The sequence below is a fragment of the Barbus barbus genome (genome assembly GCF_936440315.1).
Source record: "Barbus barbus genome assembly, chromosome: 34".
Classification (NCBI taxonomy): Eukaryota; Metazoa; Chordata; class Actinopteri; order Cypriniformes; family Cyprinidae; genus Barbus; species Barbus barbus.
The window spans coordinates 14,045,415-14,064,667 of record NC_136762.1 but is presented as its reverse complement, the minus strand read 5'-3'; the positions used below and the strand labels follow the sequence as shown (position 1 = coordinate 14,064,667).

Sequence of the window (19,253 nt, the reverse complement as noted above, 5' to 3'; positions counted from 1 at the left end):
ATGCTGCCTATGACCCCAAGAACACCATCCCCACCGTCAAACATGGAGGTGGAAACATTATGCTTTGGGGTGTTTTCATTACCTGCTAAGGGGACAGGACAACTGCACCGCATCATAGGGACGATGGACGGGGCCATGTACCATCAGGGCCAGGGCATTGAAGCCAACCAGGGTGTTGTAAATGGGTCGTGAATGGGTATTTCAGCATGACAATGACCCAAAACACACGGCCAAGGCAACAAAGGAGTGGCTCAAGAAGAAGCACATTAAGGTCCTGGAGTGGCCTAGCCAGTCTCCAGACCTTAATCCCATAGAAAATCTGTGGAGGGAGCTGAAGGTTCGAGTTGCCAAACGTCAGCCTCGATCTTCAAAGAGGAGTGGGACAAAATCCCTCCTGAGACGTGTGCAAACCTGGTGGCCAACTACAAGAAACGTCTGACCTCTATGATTGCCAACAAGGGTTTTGCCACAAAGTACTAAGTCGTGTTTTGCGAAGGGGTCAAATACTTATTTGACTCATTAAAATGCAAATCAATTTATAACTTTAAAAAATGCATTTTTCTGGATTTTTTTTGTTTGTTGTTATTCTGTTTTTGTTTGTTGTTATTCTGTCTCTCGCTGTTAAAATAAAACTATCATTAAAATTATAGACTGATCATTTCTTTGTCAGTAGGCAAACGTACAAAATCAGCAGGGGATCAATTTTTTTTTTTTTTTCCCCACTGTACGTGTTATTTTCATTTGTTTATTTTGTTTGTTTTATGGAGAGTTAGACCAATAAGAGACTAATAGCTACATCCCTTCCTTTTTAACATACAAAATCTGTCATTAAGAATGTATAAAACTGACTTATGCAGCACCATTAACTATTCTGTAATTTAATGCCAAGGTAATAACAAAGTACTGCTATAATGTACATACACAATGTTTTTTTAATAAAAATGTAAAAATTAATAATAGATTCAGTGTTAAAAGCTGTGGAAACACGTCTTCACAGTACATTGCTTGAGCTCTCCAGAATCTCACACAAAGTAGAAGATCATCTAGTACTTTTCGTCTACTATTTTAAAAATACAGTAAATTTGAACATTCTACATACTACATTTTTCAGTTGCTATATAGGGAAATATGTGTGTTCGGATGCCACCATATTAATTCATTAGTTTGCATTTGTTGTGCCGTGTTGTCCTCTTATTATTTTTGTGTCATTTATTTTAGTTTCTTTTTGTACTCTGAAACCTGTGGGAATGCCTTTATTTGTCATAATGAATATTAGAGTGTCAGATTGTGTCCTCATTTGTCCTCTTTAGATTGTCAATTAAGTAAACATAGAATGACTTTGGAGGTTGAATTAGTTTGATTTGGGTGCCAGACCTGTTCGGACCCTCTACTGTTTTACCTATCAGGGTTTAGCGTTTCTCCCGGGAGCTCATTATTTCAAACTCTGTTTGGCTGTGCCACAACAAACAATATGCATGTGTGCACGCCCGTATGTGTGTGTGAGAGTCTGCCAGCGGTGAAGCAGCAAGCTGGCCCAGGTTCAGCTTTTCTGATTGATCTTCAGGTGACAGGCTGTGTCAGGGGGCTCATCGCCAGCCTGTCATCGCCTCACCTCCCTTCCCTCTCCTCTATGCAGTCCCTTTCCTTCCTCTCTCTTTGTCTTGTCCTCTCTTCTCCTCTCTTCTGTCATCCTGCCAGAGATCAGGAGCAGCTGCTGTCCCAGGGGTCCAACTGTCTCCTAGATGCTTCTTCTCTTACGCTAGCCAAACAGTTAAATAACTGTTTGCGTGCGTGGTTTTTATGTGATTTGCGGAATTTTGGCACAAAAAACTGTCTTGTTCACTAACCACTTGCAATCCAGTTTAGCCAGGTGTTAAGTGTGCTGCTCTGTGAGTATTTAAATGAAGTCATTATCATTCTTTTGTGTGCAAACACGCCTCCTTTCTATGCAAACTTATATAGATTATGACTGTTTGCCTGGTTGGTATAATATTGTGCTATTAAACAGAATTATTTAGTGCAGTCGTGGCCTAATGGATAGCGAGTTGGAAGGTCGTGGGTTCGAGTCTCGGGTCCGGCAGGGATTGTAGGTGGGGAGAGTTAATAACCAACACACTCTCCACCCTCAATACCATGACTGAGCTGAGACCCTTGAGCAAGGCACCGAACCGCCAACTGCTCCCCGGGCGCCGCAGCATTGGCTGCCCACTGCTCCGGGTGTATGTTCACTACTGTGTGTACACTTGGATGGGTTAAATGCAGAGCACAAATTTCGAGTATGGGTCACCGTACTTGGCCACACACCACTTCCCTTTCCCCTTAAAAGATATTTCTGTGTACATTTTCTTTTGGTTGTGGCAACAGTTATTGGTGAAGTCAGTTGTGCAGTATTAGTTTGGAAGCAAATTTTTGTTGATAATGATATTACGATATAAATATTTTTATAGAAACATAATTTAAAAAATACTAATTATAGACCATCACAAATTTGATTCATTTTATGTTTTGGTATTATTTTATTTAAAAAGAGATGAACATTGACATAAAACAAATAGGTTTAAAAATAAATAATTATTAAAACTGCTTCATTTTGAGAGGGACATCGTTGAAATTAATGACTTTTTTATCATTAGCGAATCAGATGTTTAAATCAGTAACCGCTTGGATCAATTCATCGAGTTGATTCAGTTCATTTAGTGTTCATCAGACTGATTCAAACTCCTGAGTTTGTGAGTCTTCTGAATTACTTGTTAAATTATTAATCTGGCTCAAATTACTCATTTGCTCATGAGTCAGACTACACTGACTGTTCTGTGTGTTTGCTTTTTGCGTGCGATTAGCGAAGACAGAACAACCAAATAAAAGAGTCTTTATCTCAAAAAATTCAATCCAGACTGCAAACTACTGTAATATTTAGAATTACGTTTATTTTTAGATTTTCAGTTTTTATTTTAGCAATTTTTATTTATTTTTTTATTTCTGTTTAGCTTTAATTTATATTTATTTCAGTTTTAGTGATTTGAGTATTTAAACTTATTCATTTCAGTTTTTTGCCAAGGCAACATTTGTTAATATTTAGTTTTTCATAATATATATATATATATATATATATATATATATATATATATATATATTATTTCAGCTTTATTTCAAGTAATAAAAACTATGTTTAGTAGTTTTCGTTATCTGTAACAACACTGCAACATGTGAATTGTGTTCATAACGTGTTTGTGCTATTATCTAATTTGCATAATTACTTATGCAATTATTACTAATTACAGACTGCACGCGCAAATGAGTGGGCAGTTCATTTTTAGTAAATGCTGAAGAGTCTGCTCAATCACACATGCACACACTCCACGCGTGCTTCAGGACATTCGGTGACCTTGCGTGTCGTGTATGAGAGGCCCAAACTGCACCACAGTTAATGACTGGCTCATTTACACTGTCTCTGTTTTAATGAAGTATTAACATGCGCTCAGAGAGTAATTACAGGTCCGTACCCATCGGGCTTGTCAGACTGCACCAGGGAGTGCAGATGGAGGAAGGGTCAACTGTTCACACACTCTTATATGCTAATCAATATGAGTCCATTTACAATAAAGCTTCATTTGCAAAGCCATAAAATAAGCAGCGTTATGATTTGTTGGCAGCATTACTTTTTTTTTGGTTTACGCCAGCAACAGATTGTAGCTTGCGGCGTCTAATGTCTCAAAAATTGCTTGCTAATGAAAAGTTTTTTTTATTACTTTTTAGTTAAGTTTAAAGTTTGAGTGTGAGTGTTTTAAATAAAAGGTTTTACTGCTGGAGGTGCTATATTTACATATTTTGCAGCATGATTTTGTTGTTATAGAATGGAATCAGCCTTGCGTTTCTTGCCAGGATCATTTGAGCATATTTCAACGTTGTTTCGCAGCATTGTGTTGTCATCAGAGCAGGAGACAGCCTTTATTCAAATCAAAAGCTGAAATGGCCATTCTTTAGTGAATCAGAGAGGCCGCTTCACCTCTAAAATAAGAAAAGAGGAGCTTCTGTTATCTACAAGAAGATTCAGCGGTCTCTCTCCCTCGGGTTTCCTCTGAAACAAACTGTCTCCTGAAGCTCTGCAGTGCATTTTTGTCTCTGCACTCCCATGACACTGCGCTCCCCTCCTTTTCTTCCTGTCCTCTCAGCAGAGGCTTTAATCCTATGCGATGTGCGCTACCCATGGCCCGGGTGGCTGTCTTCATCTGGCTTTGTGTTTGTAATGAGAGGGCAAGATTGTGTTGTCTTTGATCTGAGGTGCTTCATTCTTACTGCATGCTGCCTTGTGTAAGGCTGGGGATTTGCTATTGTGTGTGTGTGGATCATTTGCTCACCTTCCCTAACCCCTCCTCCTCCGCCATATCTCATTCTTTTATTCTCATTTAGTCTCACTTCATCTCATTCTCTTGTTTGTCTTCTAGTCTCAGGTAATCCTGTGTCTTCTCATCAAGTCCTATTGTGAGACAAGTCCTTTTCACTTCTCTTTACCTCTTATCTCATCATGTCTCTTCTCGTCTCAACTTTCGTATCTCGTTCTGTCACGTCGTCTTGTCTCTTCTCATCTCATGCGGTTTCCTTTTCTTTGTCTTCTAGTCACAACCCATGCTTTCTTTTCACATCTAGTGTCATCTGTTTTCTTCTTCTCGTGTAGTCTTATCTGTCATCTAGTCTGTATAATCTGTCTCTTCTCGTTTAGTCTCATCTCATCTTTTCTCATCTAGTCTTCTCTGTCGTCTAGTCTGTATATTATGTCTCTTCTCATTTAGTCCCATCTCATCTTTTCTCATTACTGGCATCTAGTTTCAGTTGATACTGTCTCATCATATCTAGTCTGTTTTCCTCTGTCATAGTCTGTTAATTCTGTCCCTTCTCATGCAGTCTCATCTCATAATTTCTCTTCTCTGTCATCTAATGTCAGTTCATTCTCTTTCATCTCATCTAGTCTTATCTCTTCCCTTGTATCCTCATCTCTTCCCATCTCCTCTCTTCTTCTGTCGTCTAGTCTCACTTCATCTTTTCTCTTTTCATCTAGTCTCATCCTTTCTCATTTAGTCCTCTTTTCTCTGTCATCTAGTTTCAGTCTCATCTCATCTAGTCTCTTCTCCTTTCATCTCATCTCTTCCCATCTAGTCTCATCTCCTCTTCTTTGTCATCTAGTCTCAGTTGTTTCGTTTTCTTCTCTTCTAGTCTCATCTCATCTTTTCTCAATTAGTCTTCTTTTCTCTGTCATCTAGTCTCATCTAGTATCGTCAGATTCATCACATCTCATCTCTTCTCATATATTCTTCTCTTTGTCAATGTCATCTGGTCTCAGTTCATCTTTCTCTTCTTTTGTAGTCTCATCCTTTCTCCTTTAGTGTCATCTCATTTTGTCTCATTATTTATCATCTAGTCTCCTCTTCTTCACTGTCATCTAGTCTCTTCTTATGTAGTGTCGTCTCATTTTATTTCATTATTTCTCATCCAGTTTCCTCTTTGAGAAGAGTCTCAGTCCATCCTGTCTCTTCTCATCGTGTCTTTTCTTGTCTCATCTCTTCTCTTCTTGTCTCTTCCCTCTTCTCTCCTCATCCCGTCTCATAATATCTGTGATGGGTCCAGGACTATAACTTATCTTCTTCTTCACATCATCAGTGTCCCCTGAGCTAGTGATGGTGACAGAGTCATAGACTGTAATAGTGTCAGCAGGAACTGCAGGGACATCTCTATTAACCTTCAGCTGAAGTACTGCACGTGCCGGGATGCAGACTGACAACACTGCAGACCTTTTTTTCCTGGCTTTCGCACAATCTCAAAAGTGCCCCTCCTGGGATCTGAAGCACAATAGCTGCTGGGATTTGCTCTCCTAAGCATTAACTTTTGCTGAATTGAATTACTTGGCCCAGGAATTGAATTACCTCAATGCTTGTTAATGAGCCTGACGATATTGTTTTACTTCCTATGGGCATTATTAGGTTGTTTAGATTCGACAAGGAACCTGAGCTTGGCAACTTGATAAGAAGCACTCATATTGGTGAATTAACTGAAACGTTTTTTCTTCCCTTGCAGGAATTCTCTCTGCTACGATTGGACGATTTAGTTGATCAACGAGTCAACATCGTCGGGTTTTCAGTCTTCAACTGGACACATCCTTTCTTTCAGGACTTCGTCCTCAGCCTCAATCGATCCTGGCAGGAGAACTGTGATCATGCTCCTTTTGCAGGAACACCAGTAAGGCTGATAAACTATTAGTTAAAGATGTTTTGAATATGCAAGATTACATCAATATTAAAGGGAATAGTTCACCAAAAAATTCAAATTCTGTCATTAATTATTCACCGTCATGTTGTTACAAACCCGTAAGACCTTTGTTGATCTTCGGGACATAAAATTAAGATATTTTTGATGAACTCTGAGAGCCTTCTGACCCTGCATAGACAGCAATGCAACTGAAACGTTCAAGGCCCATAAAGGTAGTAAGGACATCGTTAAAATAGTCCATGTGACTTCAGTGGTTCAACCTTAAATTTATGAAGCTACAAGAATACATTTTGTGAACAAAGAAAACAACATTGTTGACTTTATTCAAAAATGTATTCTCTTCCATGTCAGTACCATGACACAAAAAGTATTCTTGTAGCTTCGTAACATTAAGATTGAACCACTGATGTTGCATGGACTATTTGAATGATTTTCTTACTACCTTTCTGGGCCTTGAATGTTTCAATTGCATTGCTGTCCATGCAGGGTTAGAAAGCTCTCAGATTTCTTCAAAAATGTCCTAATTTGTGTTCCGAAGTTCTTACGTGTTTGAAATGACATGAAAGTGAGTAATTAATGACAGAATTTTTGAAACTAAAGAGAAATCAGTTACTTTCTTTCTTTCATGAAACAGAAAAGGAGATGTTAGGCAGAATGTCCAAGCAGCCAATTTTAATATCATGAAAGTAGATGGTGGTTTGTCCTTATGAACTCCAAAAAACAAAAACATCATAAAACCATAAAAGTAGCCATATGTTTACAGTGGGTTACACTTATTATACTTTTTTGCTCATTTTGGAGCTTGAAATCATAAATTCACTTTCATTTAATGGAAAAAAGGGACTTGGACCTCCATCCCAACATCTCATTTGGGGTTTTACTGAAAAATGAGAGGTGGAACAATATGAGGGTGAATAAATAATGATAAAATTTACATTTTTGGGTGAACTATCCTTTAAAAATTGTCTCTTTTCTTGTTTATGTCTAGTACATATTCTAAAATAAGTCATTTATTTGTAACTCAAGGATGCTGTGTTAATTAATTTGGAACAGCCTACTACCCATGTCCTCTTGCTCACCTTGAAGACGAGGCTATGGCTGTATAATTCATCACACAAAGTCACATATTCACCCTGAGGAATACACACACCCTGCATGTTCACGTCAGCACAGTTATTTCCGTCACTTTTATGGAGCTTATAATATGACAAAACTATTTGAATTTCCTTGAATCGTCACGTGGCTGCCGTTTTCTCTCGTAGTGGAAGTGTTTTGTGCGGTCTCAGACAGGTCTCATTACATCGACACAATGATCTCGTGGCTACGACATATTATCACACTCCCACGAGTTAATATGTTGTGGCCAGGACAAAACTAGCCTAAGTGAACCGAACATATCCCCTCCCGGTCGCAGTAAAGGCTTCGTTCGACTTTTCGGAGATCATCTACTCTTCCCTGTGGATGACCTCTGACCTACTTTCTTTACGATCTGAATTTCTACGCTTTGAATTTTAAATATTGAATTTAATGTTCCGAATTTCTTCTTCATCTTGAAAACTTGAAGCTGTATTTTTTAAAACTGTATATTTGCATTCAAAGAATTCAGAACAAAAAAATCCGCTGTTTGAAAATACATGTATTATTCCTGATCTCGGTCCCAGTTTGTACTCCATCAAACATCCAGTGAAGCTAATAAAAAACAAGATCGATCGGTGACATTTCTTTATCTGATATATGCAAGCAAGTCGAAATAATTTATTTTTACATTTTTGTATTCTAATTAAAGCTAAAGGGGGAAGACTTTTGAAAAATAAATGCTTACTGCTTTTAGAAACTAGCCCTGGTTGCACTTCTCATTTAATTAGGTCTAATCTTTAATTAATCAGAATATGGTTTGTAGTCTGGCAGACAGATGAGAGAGAGAACAGGTCTAAACCCCACAGTGAGACTCAACTCTGTGTTACACACTGGCCTAGAAATGCAAAGCCTTAAAAACTAGCTTAGCCTAATGTTTTTGATATGGAAGACTCTAACAAAACAGATATTTAAGCCCTGGACTTCATTAGCCAAAGACTAGACTGGCTAGTCTGTGCAGAGATTAACCAGCGAGCCTGTATATGTGCCTCAGTCGGCAGCGCAAACACATTGTCATTCTGCATTCGCCTAATGAGAGCAGTCAGGACGTTTCCCTGCATGTGACCAGAATAGTAACACTGTTTTTTTTTTTGTTTTTTCTACAGAAAGGAGAGAAACGTAGTCAACTAAATTTACACAAACTTTTATTTTAGTCACGAACACATTCAGTCTTCCCTCACGACACATACACACGCACATCTCCACCTCCTCTAAGCTGCTGTGTTGTTCCATAATGCAGCATAACATATCCTCATTACAGAAAGCTTTAGCACCATAATGGATGTCAGAGGGAAAAGAAACTCCACAGCCTTTGCTGCAGTGCATTAACATGCCATCTGATGTAATTAAAGTGGTCAGTAATTCAGTTCCAGGGGGCTGAGGGGCAAAGGAAGTGGTGGTTGTATCACAATCATCAACGATGATTTGATGTCTGAATGATTTAATGATGTTCTGCATGGCCAAATGCATGCAGACAACCAAACACCCAAATCCATGTGCTTTTTCCAGCATTTAAAGCATGTGCTTTCCGGTAGATATTAAAACATGGATGCAGGAATTTACTTCCATTCAAATAAGAGCATCAATGAGGTCAAAGAGGCAGTATTTCATTTGTGTGTGTGTATCTAGTTAACATATTTTTGGGACAAATTTGTACCCAAAAGTTAGCTACACCTGACAAAATCTAAAAACAACTCCCTTTGGGGACGTCCTCATTTGTAAAACTGGTATAAAAAGGAAGTAAACAAAGTTTGTTTGTTTTTTTTATTAAAAATGTAGACAGTTTTCTGTGAGGGGTAGGTTTCGGTGTAGGGTTGATGCAAAATATAATTTTGTACAGTATAAAAAACATTATGCCTGTCCCCATTGAGATCCCCATATTAGAATCAAAAAGGATGACAAATAAATGCAGTATATATCTCTAATAAATGAAGCTCGATATCTCAAAACTGCTCAGAAGGCAGATAGAACCTTATAGAACCAGTTTTAAATAGTTTTAGAGTAAATATTACAGACTTTTTATTAAATACTATTTAATTACATACAGCTTTATGGTCTATGGTATTTCTGGTATATTTTCTAGTGAGTTCATGGGTTTTATTTTCAGGGAACATACAGCTATACATTTTAGCCAATAAATCCCTTTGGATAAAAGCATCTGCCAAATATATTTACATATTTATTTCTATGCCTGAATAGCTAAAAATGCTAATCAAAAGCTTGTCCGCATACTTTTGGCCATGAAGTGTGTATCTATCTCTGTATTTGGATTGTACTGTTTTCTGTTTGCTCAGTCTGTGTTTACTGTTATGTGTGTGTGTTCCAGCTTTCGTCAGCGCTGCTGTTTGATGCGGTACACTCGGTGGTGGCAGCCGTGCAGGAGCTGAACCGTAGCCAGAATGTAGGAGCCACTCAGCTCTCCTGCAAGTCCTCTAAGATCTGGGAGCATGGCACAAGTCTGATGAACTACCTGAGGATGGTGAGAACCGCAGGGAGAGCCCACGAGCTGCCAATCATCTCACCTGCTGCTGTTGCAGGCTCATTCATCATTTAGTTTTTGCTCTCTGTACCACTGCGGCCCACAAACCCTCGTCAGAACTGCAGCCTTCAGCAGAATCTGTGAAACCGAGACACTGTGTCTTACTCAGCCATTAAAGATTAACGACCATCAGCTTGTCATTACTGCATCATCTTATGCATGACATACGGCAAGCTATAGCCACTTCCTGCATTGTGCGAACGCTTCCAGTGAGGAGCTCTGCCGTCCACGTAGCTCTATAAATCGATACAGCACTGAAGACTTTTGTGGCTGTGATCGGATGATACCCCCAGGCGTTAACATGTTGTCTCTCCTTCTCTCCGGATAGGTAGAATTGGAAGGTCTAACAGGCCACATCGAGTTCAACAGCAAAGGCCAGCGCTCGAACTATGCCCTCCGGATCATGCAGAGCAGCAGGGATGGCCTAAGGCAGGTAAAGTAACTCTCGGCCACATCAGCCTATCAGCCAGTGGTATAACTCGCCATTATCTGTGTTTATGTTTCTGTCTGCCAGGAACACAATGAGATTTCCTGGCCGTTGTCACACGGATGTGATGGAGAAATCTGCTAAAAGCACATTGTTTTTTTCCCCAATCAGAACGCTTGATCGTAAACGTGTAGGAAGGAAACTCCGATTTTTATAGAGTCCAGCGAGACGGCTAGACCGACTGTGATGGAATTATTGTTAATTAGCACTTTCATGCTCCTGTGATTTTTATTGGCAGGTTTGGATGTAGATTGAATTGTTATTGCAACATGAAGCGGGGGCTCTCGCAGGTGTGCCATCTGCCGTTCGTAAGCAGAAAGCGAGTGTTTGGAAATTTAAATTGACAGTTCACCCAAAAACTCAAATTCTGTCATCATTTACTCACCCTCATGTTGTTCCAAACCTGTATGACTTTTGTTTATCTTCTAAACACAAGTGAATACTGCTTTCGGCACTACTTGACTTCATCCTAAACTCAAAAAAAAAAAAAAAAACCTTTCCCTCTATCTTTCTCTCCGCTTACTAGCTTGTACTTATTTGAACAATGACTGAGACTTGGTGTTAAGAGCACTTCCTCTGTCTGATTGCCTCTTCAAGATTAATCGCTTTTTGTATTCCCCAACTGTAAGTCGCTTTGGATAAAAGCATCTGCCAAATGACTAAATGTAAATGAATATATTTTTAATGAAACCTGAGAGATTTCTGTCACTCCTTTAAAAGTGACAGAAAGAAACGTTTTAAAAAAAGTCCATAAAGAGATTGCAAAGGAAATCATGTGAATTGAGCAGTTCAGTCCAAGTCTTCTGAAGAGACACGATTGCTTTACATGATGGACAGGTTTAATTTAGACTTTTATTCATTTCACGATCATCTCACATCTTAGAGCACATCAGTTATGGTAAATGGAAGCTTAAATGTTTTTAAATGATGCAGGAAGGAACCTCATTGGTTCTCTCACATCATGCAACTTCATGAAATTATATAAACAAGGGGTGGAAATCTCTCAAGTTGCATTAAAAATATGTTAATTTGTGTTTCAAAGAGGAACAAAAGTCTTAAAGTTTGGGACCACATGAGGGTGACAATTTCAAGAGTTTGCCTGCCCAGTCAGTCCTGACGGACTGCTGCTTATATAGGCCCGTAATGATGATTGTCAGGACTGAATTATTAGGCTCCTCCTGAACCTATGTTTGGAATTCATATAATTAAATGGGTAGGCTACCTGAAAAGTCATAAAATTGTTTGTCCACTATTAAAATAGAGTTTGAGAGCATAGTGACAATATGATGTCTTTTTGTTTTTTGAAGGCATTGTTGAATGTTTTTTCGGTCATGAACCTCCTCTAAAGTCATTTCAGATGTTTATTTATTTGACGTTTCATAATAGTACTGGTTTTGTGTTGCACTCCACCCGATGAGATTTGATTATTAGTTTTTCATCAAAAAAGCAATAAGCAACACATTTTTTCATTCACAATGCAATATTATAAAAGAATCATCTTAAAGGGATACTCTTTTTGAAGATGTGCCCAGTCTGTGCTCAGAAAAAGGAATTTTCAAAGAGGACTACCTGATGAAGACTGAAGGGGTCAAAATGTTGCTTGTCCACTTTTAAAATAGAGTTTGAGCGCATTGTGACAATGTGCTATTCTTTTTGAAAGCATTCTAGGATTTCGTTTTTTGATCACTTACTCTAAAGTTGATGGTTTTTTTTTTTTTTTAGATGTGCACATACCACTTAATTTAATTTAACATGCTTTTTATGTTGCACTCCATTTGATGAGACTCTCGTGACATTTTGGGGTTATTCTTTGGACATTTGTTTTTTTATCAAAGACATTTTGGAACATTTGTTTTTATCAAAGATGGAAGCACACAACACTTTTGAATTCACAAAGGCAGACTACGAAAGAATACACCTAAAAGCCAGGCCCCCTTTTTGCTCAGAAAAGATTCCCTGAAGGACTACCTGACACAGACCAAAAGGTTTGAAGCGTTGTTTGTCCTCTATTGAAATAGTGCGAGAGCATTGAGGCAGTGTGCTGTTCTTTTGTTCTTTTTTGAGTAATAGAATTACTCTTAGAATCAAAATTACTAGGGTTGACATAGAATAAATATTTCCATCCATTATCACACAGTGGCACCCCTGAAGTTAAGTGAGTTTTCTTGCTTTGCCTCGAGCTGCATCCAGCAGCACAGTATGAGCGCTTTCCAACTTAAAACAGCCATTTAGGATAAACCGAGCTGACGGCTGACTGTTGTTAGTGTTGGCTGTTTCTGTATATGACGGCGAGAGAGCAAAAGGGTAGCGCTGTCAAACAGCAGCCTGGTTTCTGAGTGACACCGCATTTCTACATCATTTGTGACCGTCACCTTGTGTCACTCACATACACTTTTTTATTGCTCTTTTAACCTTTTGAAACACTGTCAACTTTCTCCGTCAACTTCTGCCGTACGGCGAACTCTGTGATTCGTGATGGACAGATGGACAGTCGAAGGCCCCTTTGTTCACTATTCCAGTCATAACAGCAGAGATTGGACTGGCAGCTGGTGCTCGCGCCCAACCTTATTAGTTTCACAAAGACGTCACTGTTTTTCTAGAGAGTAATATCCGCTGTCTCAATTTGATGTAATGCATCTGCACCTGGCCCAGCCCTTTCAGTGTTGCTGTGCGGTACAGCTGGACAGCAAAGTTCATGCGAATGTCACCTCGCTGTCCTAACGTAGCTCCCCTCTGCACATAATTTTCTGTATTTGTTGTGCACTTGTTGCTGTGAAAAACTGAGCATTGTGGCAGAGCTCACAGTGTCTCTTTCCCTTAATGATAGACATTCACCCACAAATCCAAGCAGAGGCTGTTTTCATTTAATGAGTATGAGTGTGAAAAATACAGTGGATGTGTTTGGATGGAATACTGGTGTTCTGCATAGTTTACACTTTATACTGCTTTTTTGAATAGTGTGATCACTGTGCATTATGCTAGTAAAATACTATGTGCATGTTTAGTGCAGTGGTGCCAAGGGATAGTTCACCCAAAAATGAAAATTCTCCCATTATTTACATTGCATCATCATTTCGTTCCAAACCTGTGTGACTTACTTTATTCTGTGGAACATAGATGATATTTTGAAAAATGTGTCAGTGACTTTCATTGTAATATATACTGTATAGATTACAGTTTAATTTTGAAAATGTTGAAAATTAATTTACTTTTAGCAGTTTGATAAAATAATAATGACTGATATTATTTTTGATTCATCCATCACTCTGGATATGGAAGGTCAAGTTGATTGTATTGCATTATTGGATACAGTATTCTGTGCAGTGTGTGTTCTGTATATTGCACATTTTGGCAAAAGTCATGCAAGTATTAAATTAGCATATTGCACACTGCATGAATAATAAGAGTTGTATGCTATTCCAAGCATAAACAATAGTCATTTACTTGGAATGGTTTTATTTTAATCTTATAAACCTGACATTAAACATTTTAATATATATTAGTACTGTCCAAAAATTTTAATAATGTAACAACATTCATTTTGTTTTAATTTATTTCATTTTAAAATGCATTCAATCATCCCCAATGTGTGTAACTTTCGTTCTTCTGCAGAACCGGAAATAAGATTTTTTTGAAGAATGTTTTGGTGACCGTTGACTTCAATTGTATGGACAAAAACAATGAGAAATATTCAAAATATCTTCTATTATGTTCCACAGAAAAAAACAAAACAAACAAAAAAAACAAGTCCTGCAGGTTTGGAATGACCTGAGGCTGAGTTATTTCATGAAATGTTAATTTTAGGGTGTACTATCACTTTAAGGAAAGAAGACCCATCAAATGTCTCAAACTAGCATAAACCTAAATGTTGCTTTAAATTATGCTTCTATAGTTTCTCAAGCAGCCTCCATTTTAATATTAATGAATTGTATACAGTATAATATGGGTTAAAAGTAACATTTCTGGTTCTGTTATTGGTTCTTGAGCTTTACTAAAGGAGCTGAAAAAGGTTGGGAAACATTTACATTTATGCATTTAGCAGACGCTTTTATCCAAAGCGACTTACATTGCATTCAAGTTACAGTTTTTACATTTTTATCAGCTCTTGCTTTCCCTGGGAATCGAACCCATGACCTTGGCGTTGCTAGCGCCTCTACTATTTGAGTTACAGGAAAGACCTGTGGTAATGTACATAAATGAAAAGTGAATGCTAAGACATATTTGCGTTTGTTTTTGTGTGTGATTTATGCTATCAATATCCTGAGATATTTAAAGCAGAATGCTTCTGAACGCTCTGTCTCAGATTAGCAGCTATTAGAGCTATACGGATGCCTTGGCAACAAGTCTTGAGTGAATCTGCCAGGCTTTATACAAAGACGTGCACACATCCACGAATGCACATGCTTTCTCTTTCCACATCATATACTGACAGATGCTTGAGGCTGTTAGCCGTTTCGGAGGCTACATCAACACCCTACCTACTGGGAATCCGTGAAGCTTTCCAGAGATGCTGGACAAACAGAAAAAAGATGGAGCGTTGTGGCTAAAAGGAGAGCGAGATGGAAAGTGGTACAGCACTGAGAGCAGTGTTAAGTCTAGATTTATCCGTCATGTCCTGGAGCAGTTGGCAGAGCCGATCTTACCCAGAGGGCATTGGACAGACTGGCCCACATGTGTACATACGCTTCCCTTCTGGAAGCTGGTATGGAGGGAGGAGAGGGAGGTGGGCAGCACACACTATTGGCACTTCTAATTTGAATTTCTCTGGCAAGCATCTCACATATGTGAACTGTACCGCGCTCAACCAGCACTGCAATTTCACATCAGTTTCAGCTCGAAAGATGTACAAACCCAATTCCAAAAAAGTTGGGACACTGTACAAATTACGAATAAAAAGGAATGCAATAATTTACAAATCTCATAAACTTATATTTTATTCACAATAGAATATAGATAACATATCAAATGTTGAAAGTGAGACATTTTGAAATGTCATGCCAAATATTGGCTCATTTTGGATTTCATGAGAGCTACACATTCCAAAAAAGTTGGGACAGGTAGCAATAAGAGGCCGGAAAAGTTATATGTACATATAAGGAACAGCTGGAGGACCAATTTGCAACTTAATAGGTCAATTGGCAACATGATTGGGTATAAAAAGAGCCTCTCAGAGTGACAGTGTCTCTCAGAAGTCAAGATGGCAAGAGGATCACCAATTCCCCCAATGCTGCGGCAAAAAATAGTGGAGCAATATCAGAAAGGAGTTTCTCAGAGAAAAATTGCAAAGAGTTTGAAGTTATCATCATCTACAGTGCATAATATCATCCAAAGATTCAGAGAATCTGGAACAATCTCTGTGCGTAAGGGTCAAGGCCGGAAAACCATACTGGATGGCCATGATCTTCGGGCCCTTAGACGGCACTGCATCACATACAGGAATGCTACTGTAATGGAAATCACAACATGGGCTCAGGAATACTTCCAGAAAACATTGTCGGTGAACACAATCCACCGTGCCATTCGCCGTTGCCGGCTAAAACTCTATAGGTCAAAAAAGAAGCCATATCTAAACATGATCCAGAACCGCAGGCGTTTTCTCTGGGCCAAGGCTTATTTAAAATGGACTGTGGCAAAGTGGAAAACTGTTCTGTGGTCCGGCCTTGACCCTTACGCACAGAGATTGTTCCAGATTTGAAGTTCTTTTTGGAAAATTGGAACGCCATGTCATCCGGACTAAAGAGGACAAGGACAACCCAAGTTGCTATCAGCGCTCAGTTCAGAAGCCTGCATCTCTGATGGTATGGGGTTGCATGAGTGCGTGTGGCATGGGCAGCTTACACATCTGGAAAGGTACCATCAATGCTGAAAGGTATATCCAAGTTCTAGAACAACATATGCTCCCATCCAGACCTTGTCTCTTTCAGGGAAGACCTTGCATTTTCCAACATGACAATGCCAGACCACATACTGCATCAATTACAACATCATGGCTGCGTAGAAGAAGGATCCAGGTACTGAAATGGCCAGCCTGCAGTCCAGATCTTTCACCCATAGAAAACATTTGGCGCATCATAAAGAGGAAGACAGTTCAGCAACTAGAAGCCTGTATTAGACAAGAATGGGACAACATTCCGATTCCTAAACTTGAGCAACTTGTCTCCTCAGTCCCCAGACGTTTGCAGACTGTTATAAAAAGAAGAGGGGATGCCACACAGTGGTAAACATGGCCTTGTCCCTACTTTTTTGAGATGTGTTGATGCCATGAAATTGAAAATAAACTTATTTTTCCCTTAAAATGATATATTTTCTCAGTTTAAACATTTGATATGTCATCTATGTTGTATTCTGAATAAAATATTGAAATTTGAAACTTCCACATCATTGCATTCTGTTTTTATTTACAATTTGTACAGTGTCCCAACTTTTTTGGAATCGTGTTTGTATATCAAACCCAGCTTGGATGGCAAGATGGCTGCAGCGCTTTTTGTGCAGGTGTCTTTAAACCAAGCGTGGTTCTAGCAGTATGCCAGTCCTATCCGTGCGCCAGTGGCTGATGAGAGCTATGTAACATTTCAACACTTCGCTCATTATTTTACACACAGCCAACACTCTTCAAGATGTATTTGAGGAAGTTTTGGCACATGGACAGAAGGTGAGATGCTTCTGGGGTTTAAAAAATATTCCAAAACTAATTATTCAGTGATTTGGGCAAAAACACCTCACAAAATTAATCAAGAGATCTGGTTTAATTATCAGTTTCCAAGACATGGGGGTTCTATTTATCTATCCATCCATCCATTGTTCTATCTATCTATCTATCTATCTATCTATCTATCTATCTATCTATCTATCTATCTATCTATCTATCTATCTATCTATCTATCTATCTATCTATCGTTTTATCGGTCTATCTATCTATCGTTCTATCGGTCTATTTATCCATCCATCCATCTATCTATCTATCTATCTATCTATCGTTCTATCGGTCTATTTATCCATCCATCCATCTATCTATCTATCTATCTATCTATCTATCTATCTATCTATCTATCTATCTATCTATCTATCTATCTATCTATCTATCTATCTATCTATCTATCGTTCTATCTATCGTTCTATCGTTCTATCTATCTATGTCATTCTATCTATCGTTCTATCTATCTGTAGCAAATTAGCTCAAAGTGAGATGAACATAATTAATCATAAAGGGTTGTTATCAATTATATATTCATCTTCAGGAATTAACTGTAGCATTAATAGTACAATAAAATGATGTGTTCGTCCGCAGTATGGACAGTTTTAATCGTCTATTGACTCTTTTATTTGTTATTATTATTATTTTTATCTCTGGCCACGAAAAATAATTTCCTTACTAATACATTGCTCACAGAGCACGTAACAAAACCGGAACGTTAAAGTGACCTTCTGTGAGCAGCAGACACAGACAACCAAGTGTGAATACATATGGATGTTTATTAAACTACACTACAGGGGAACATGCAACATCTAATTAGACACAAACATACACACATTAAACATAGATGCCAACGCAAGGAAGGCATGGAGAGAGAGAGAGAGAGAGAGAGAGAGAGGGAGCACTCGCACGCAAGAGAGTAGAGTGTAATGGCAGGATTTACACATCAGCTAAACACAACCTGTTAAGAACCATCAGAGAATCACATCACCTTAATTAAAAGGGGTCGAAGCCTAGAAGCGCATCTAAATAGTTAACAAGCGGTTACTTGCATTGGTTTTGTTGGTGCTGAGTAAAGTGTCCTGGTATATGTATAATGTGTAGATTCTTGATGAATTCCTTTAGGAGTGAAAGCTTCGTCATTCCGGCCAGGGGTTGATTGGTCCGAAGTGAATTGACAAAGTTACTGGACTTAATAGTGCCAGAAGCTCGGACTCCCCCCGAAAGGGAAGTCGCGAGATTTCCAATGTGATATGTGTGTCTCCAGAGCACCGAAAGTAAAGAGAAGACTTTGCCTTTTGGGTGTGGGAGAAGTTTTATCTGGTTTCCCCTTAACACCCATTTCGGTTAGTTTGACCAATAACAAGGCACATAGTTTCAGCGGGAAAGTGTTTCTTTGTCCCACTTGACACTTCATTTACATGTTTTATGACTGGTCTGGAGAATCTGTGTAATTTTTACCACAGTACAGTAAAAATAGTATGATGCATTTCACGATCACATAGTGTACATCATTGTTTGAGGAATAAAGAACAGATCATTTTGATACCAAGAAAGAGACATCTAAAAGATATTAAACCAGAGATACATTCATACACCTGAATATGAGTGTTTAGAGCTTACTAATACTAATAACGAGTGGCAACTAGGCTAATATAATAAGGAAACATGCAAACAACACATGCATATACCAGATACATTTGTACCTGATTAATTATGCCCTAAATCATAGGTCACTAACAGAACGGACCGCGGACCCAAAAGCCATCCCATACGGACCCGTCTACAGCCAAAACAGAAGGTTAAGATTTAAACCTGACGGTGCGCTTCTATTTCACCGGCGCAGCTTTTGTAGTCTTTACGGTAGTGGGGTCACCAACTGGCAGACTCCGGTCCGAATTCGTGAAGGCTTTTGACATAATGAAATAAATAAATACCAATAGCTAATTTAATAAATCAAATTTATATTAAGCACATCAAGGTCAGCTCTAGAGCCATTTGGGTGCAGTCATGCGTGCAGTGATGAGATCAAAGAGCGGTGCGCTGCATGCGCGCGGACAGATGAAACTTTCAGTGAGTGAAAAACGATGGCATTTTCAAAAATTAGGAAAGTTGACGGGTCCTTAAAGTCTTAAATG

General features: G+C 38.7%; 1 protein-coding gene across 2 annotated transcripts in view; it reads left to right on the top strand.

Annotated features, from left to right (window-relative positions):
• LOC306853984 (glutamate receptor ionotropic, kainate 4-like) overlaps positions 1 to 19,253 on the top strand; it is a gene marked incomplete at its 5' end in the record, with an annotated part of 197,932 nt that overhangs the window by 113,653 nt on the left and 65,026 nt on the right. For both annotated transcript variants that reach the window (XM_079391731.1, XM_079391732.1), the window contains 3 exons: positions 6,070 to 6,231; positions 9,722 to 9,874; positions 10,263 to 10,367. In XM_079391731.1, the coding sequence (XP_079247857.1) occupies positions 6,070 to 6,231; positions 9,722 to 9,874; positions 10,263 to 10,367 (420 nt within the window). The remainder of the gene's footprint in view (positions 1 to 6,069; positions 6,232 to 9,721; positions 9,875 to 10,262; positions 10,368 to 19,253) is intronic.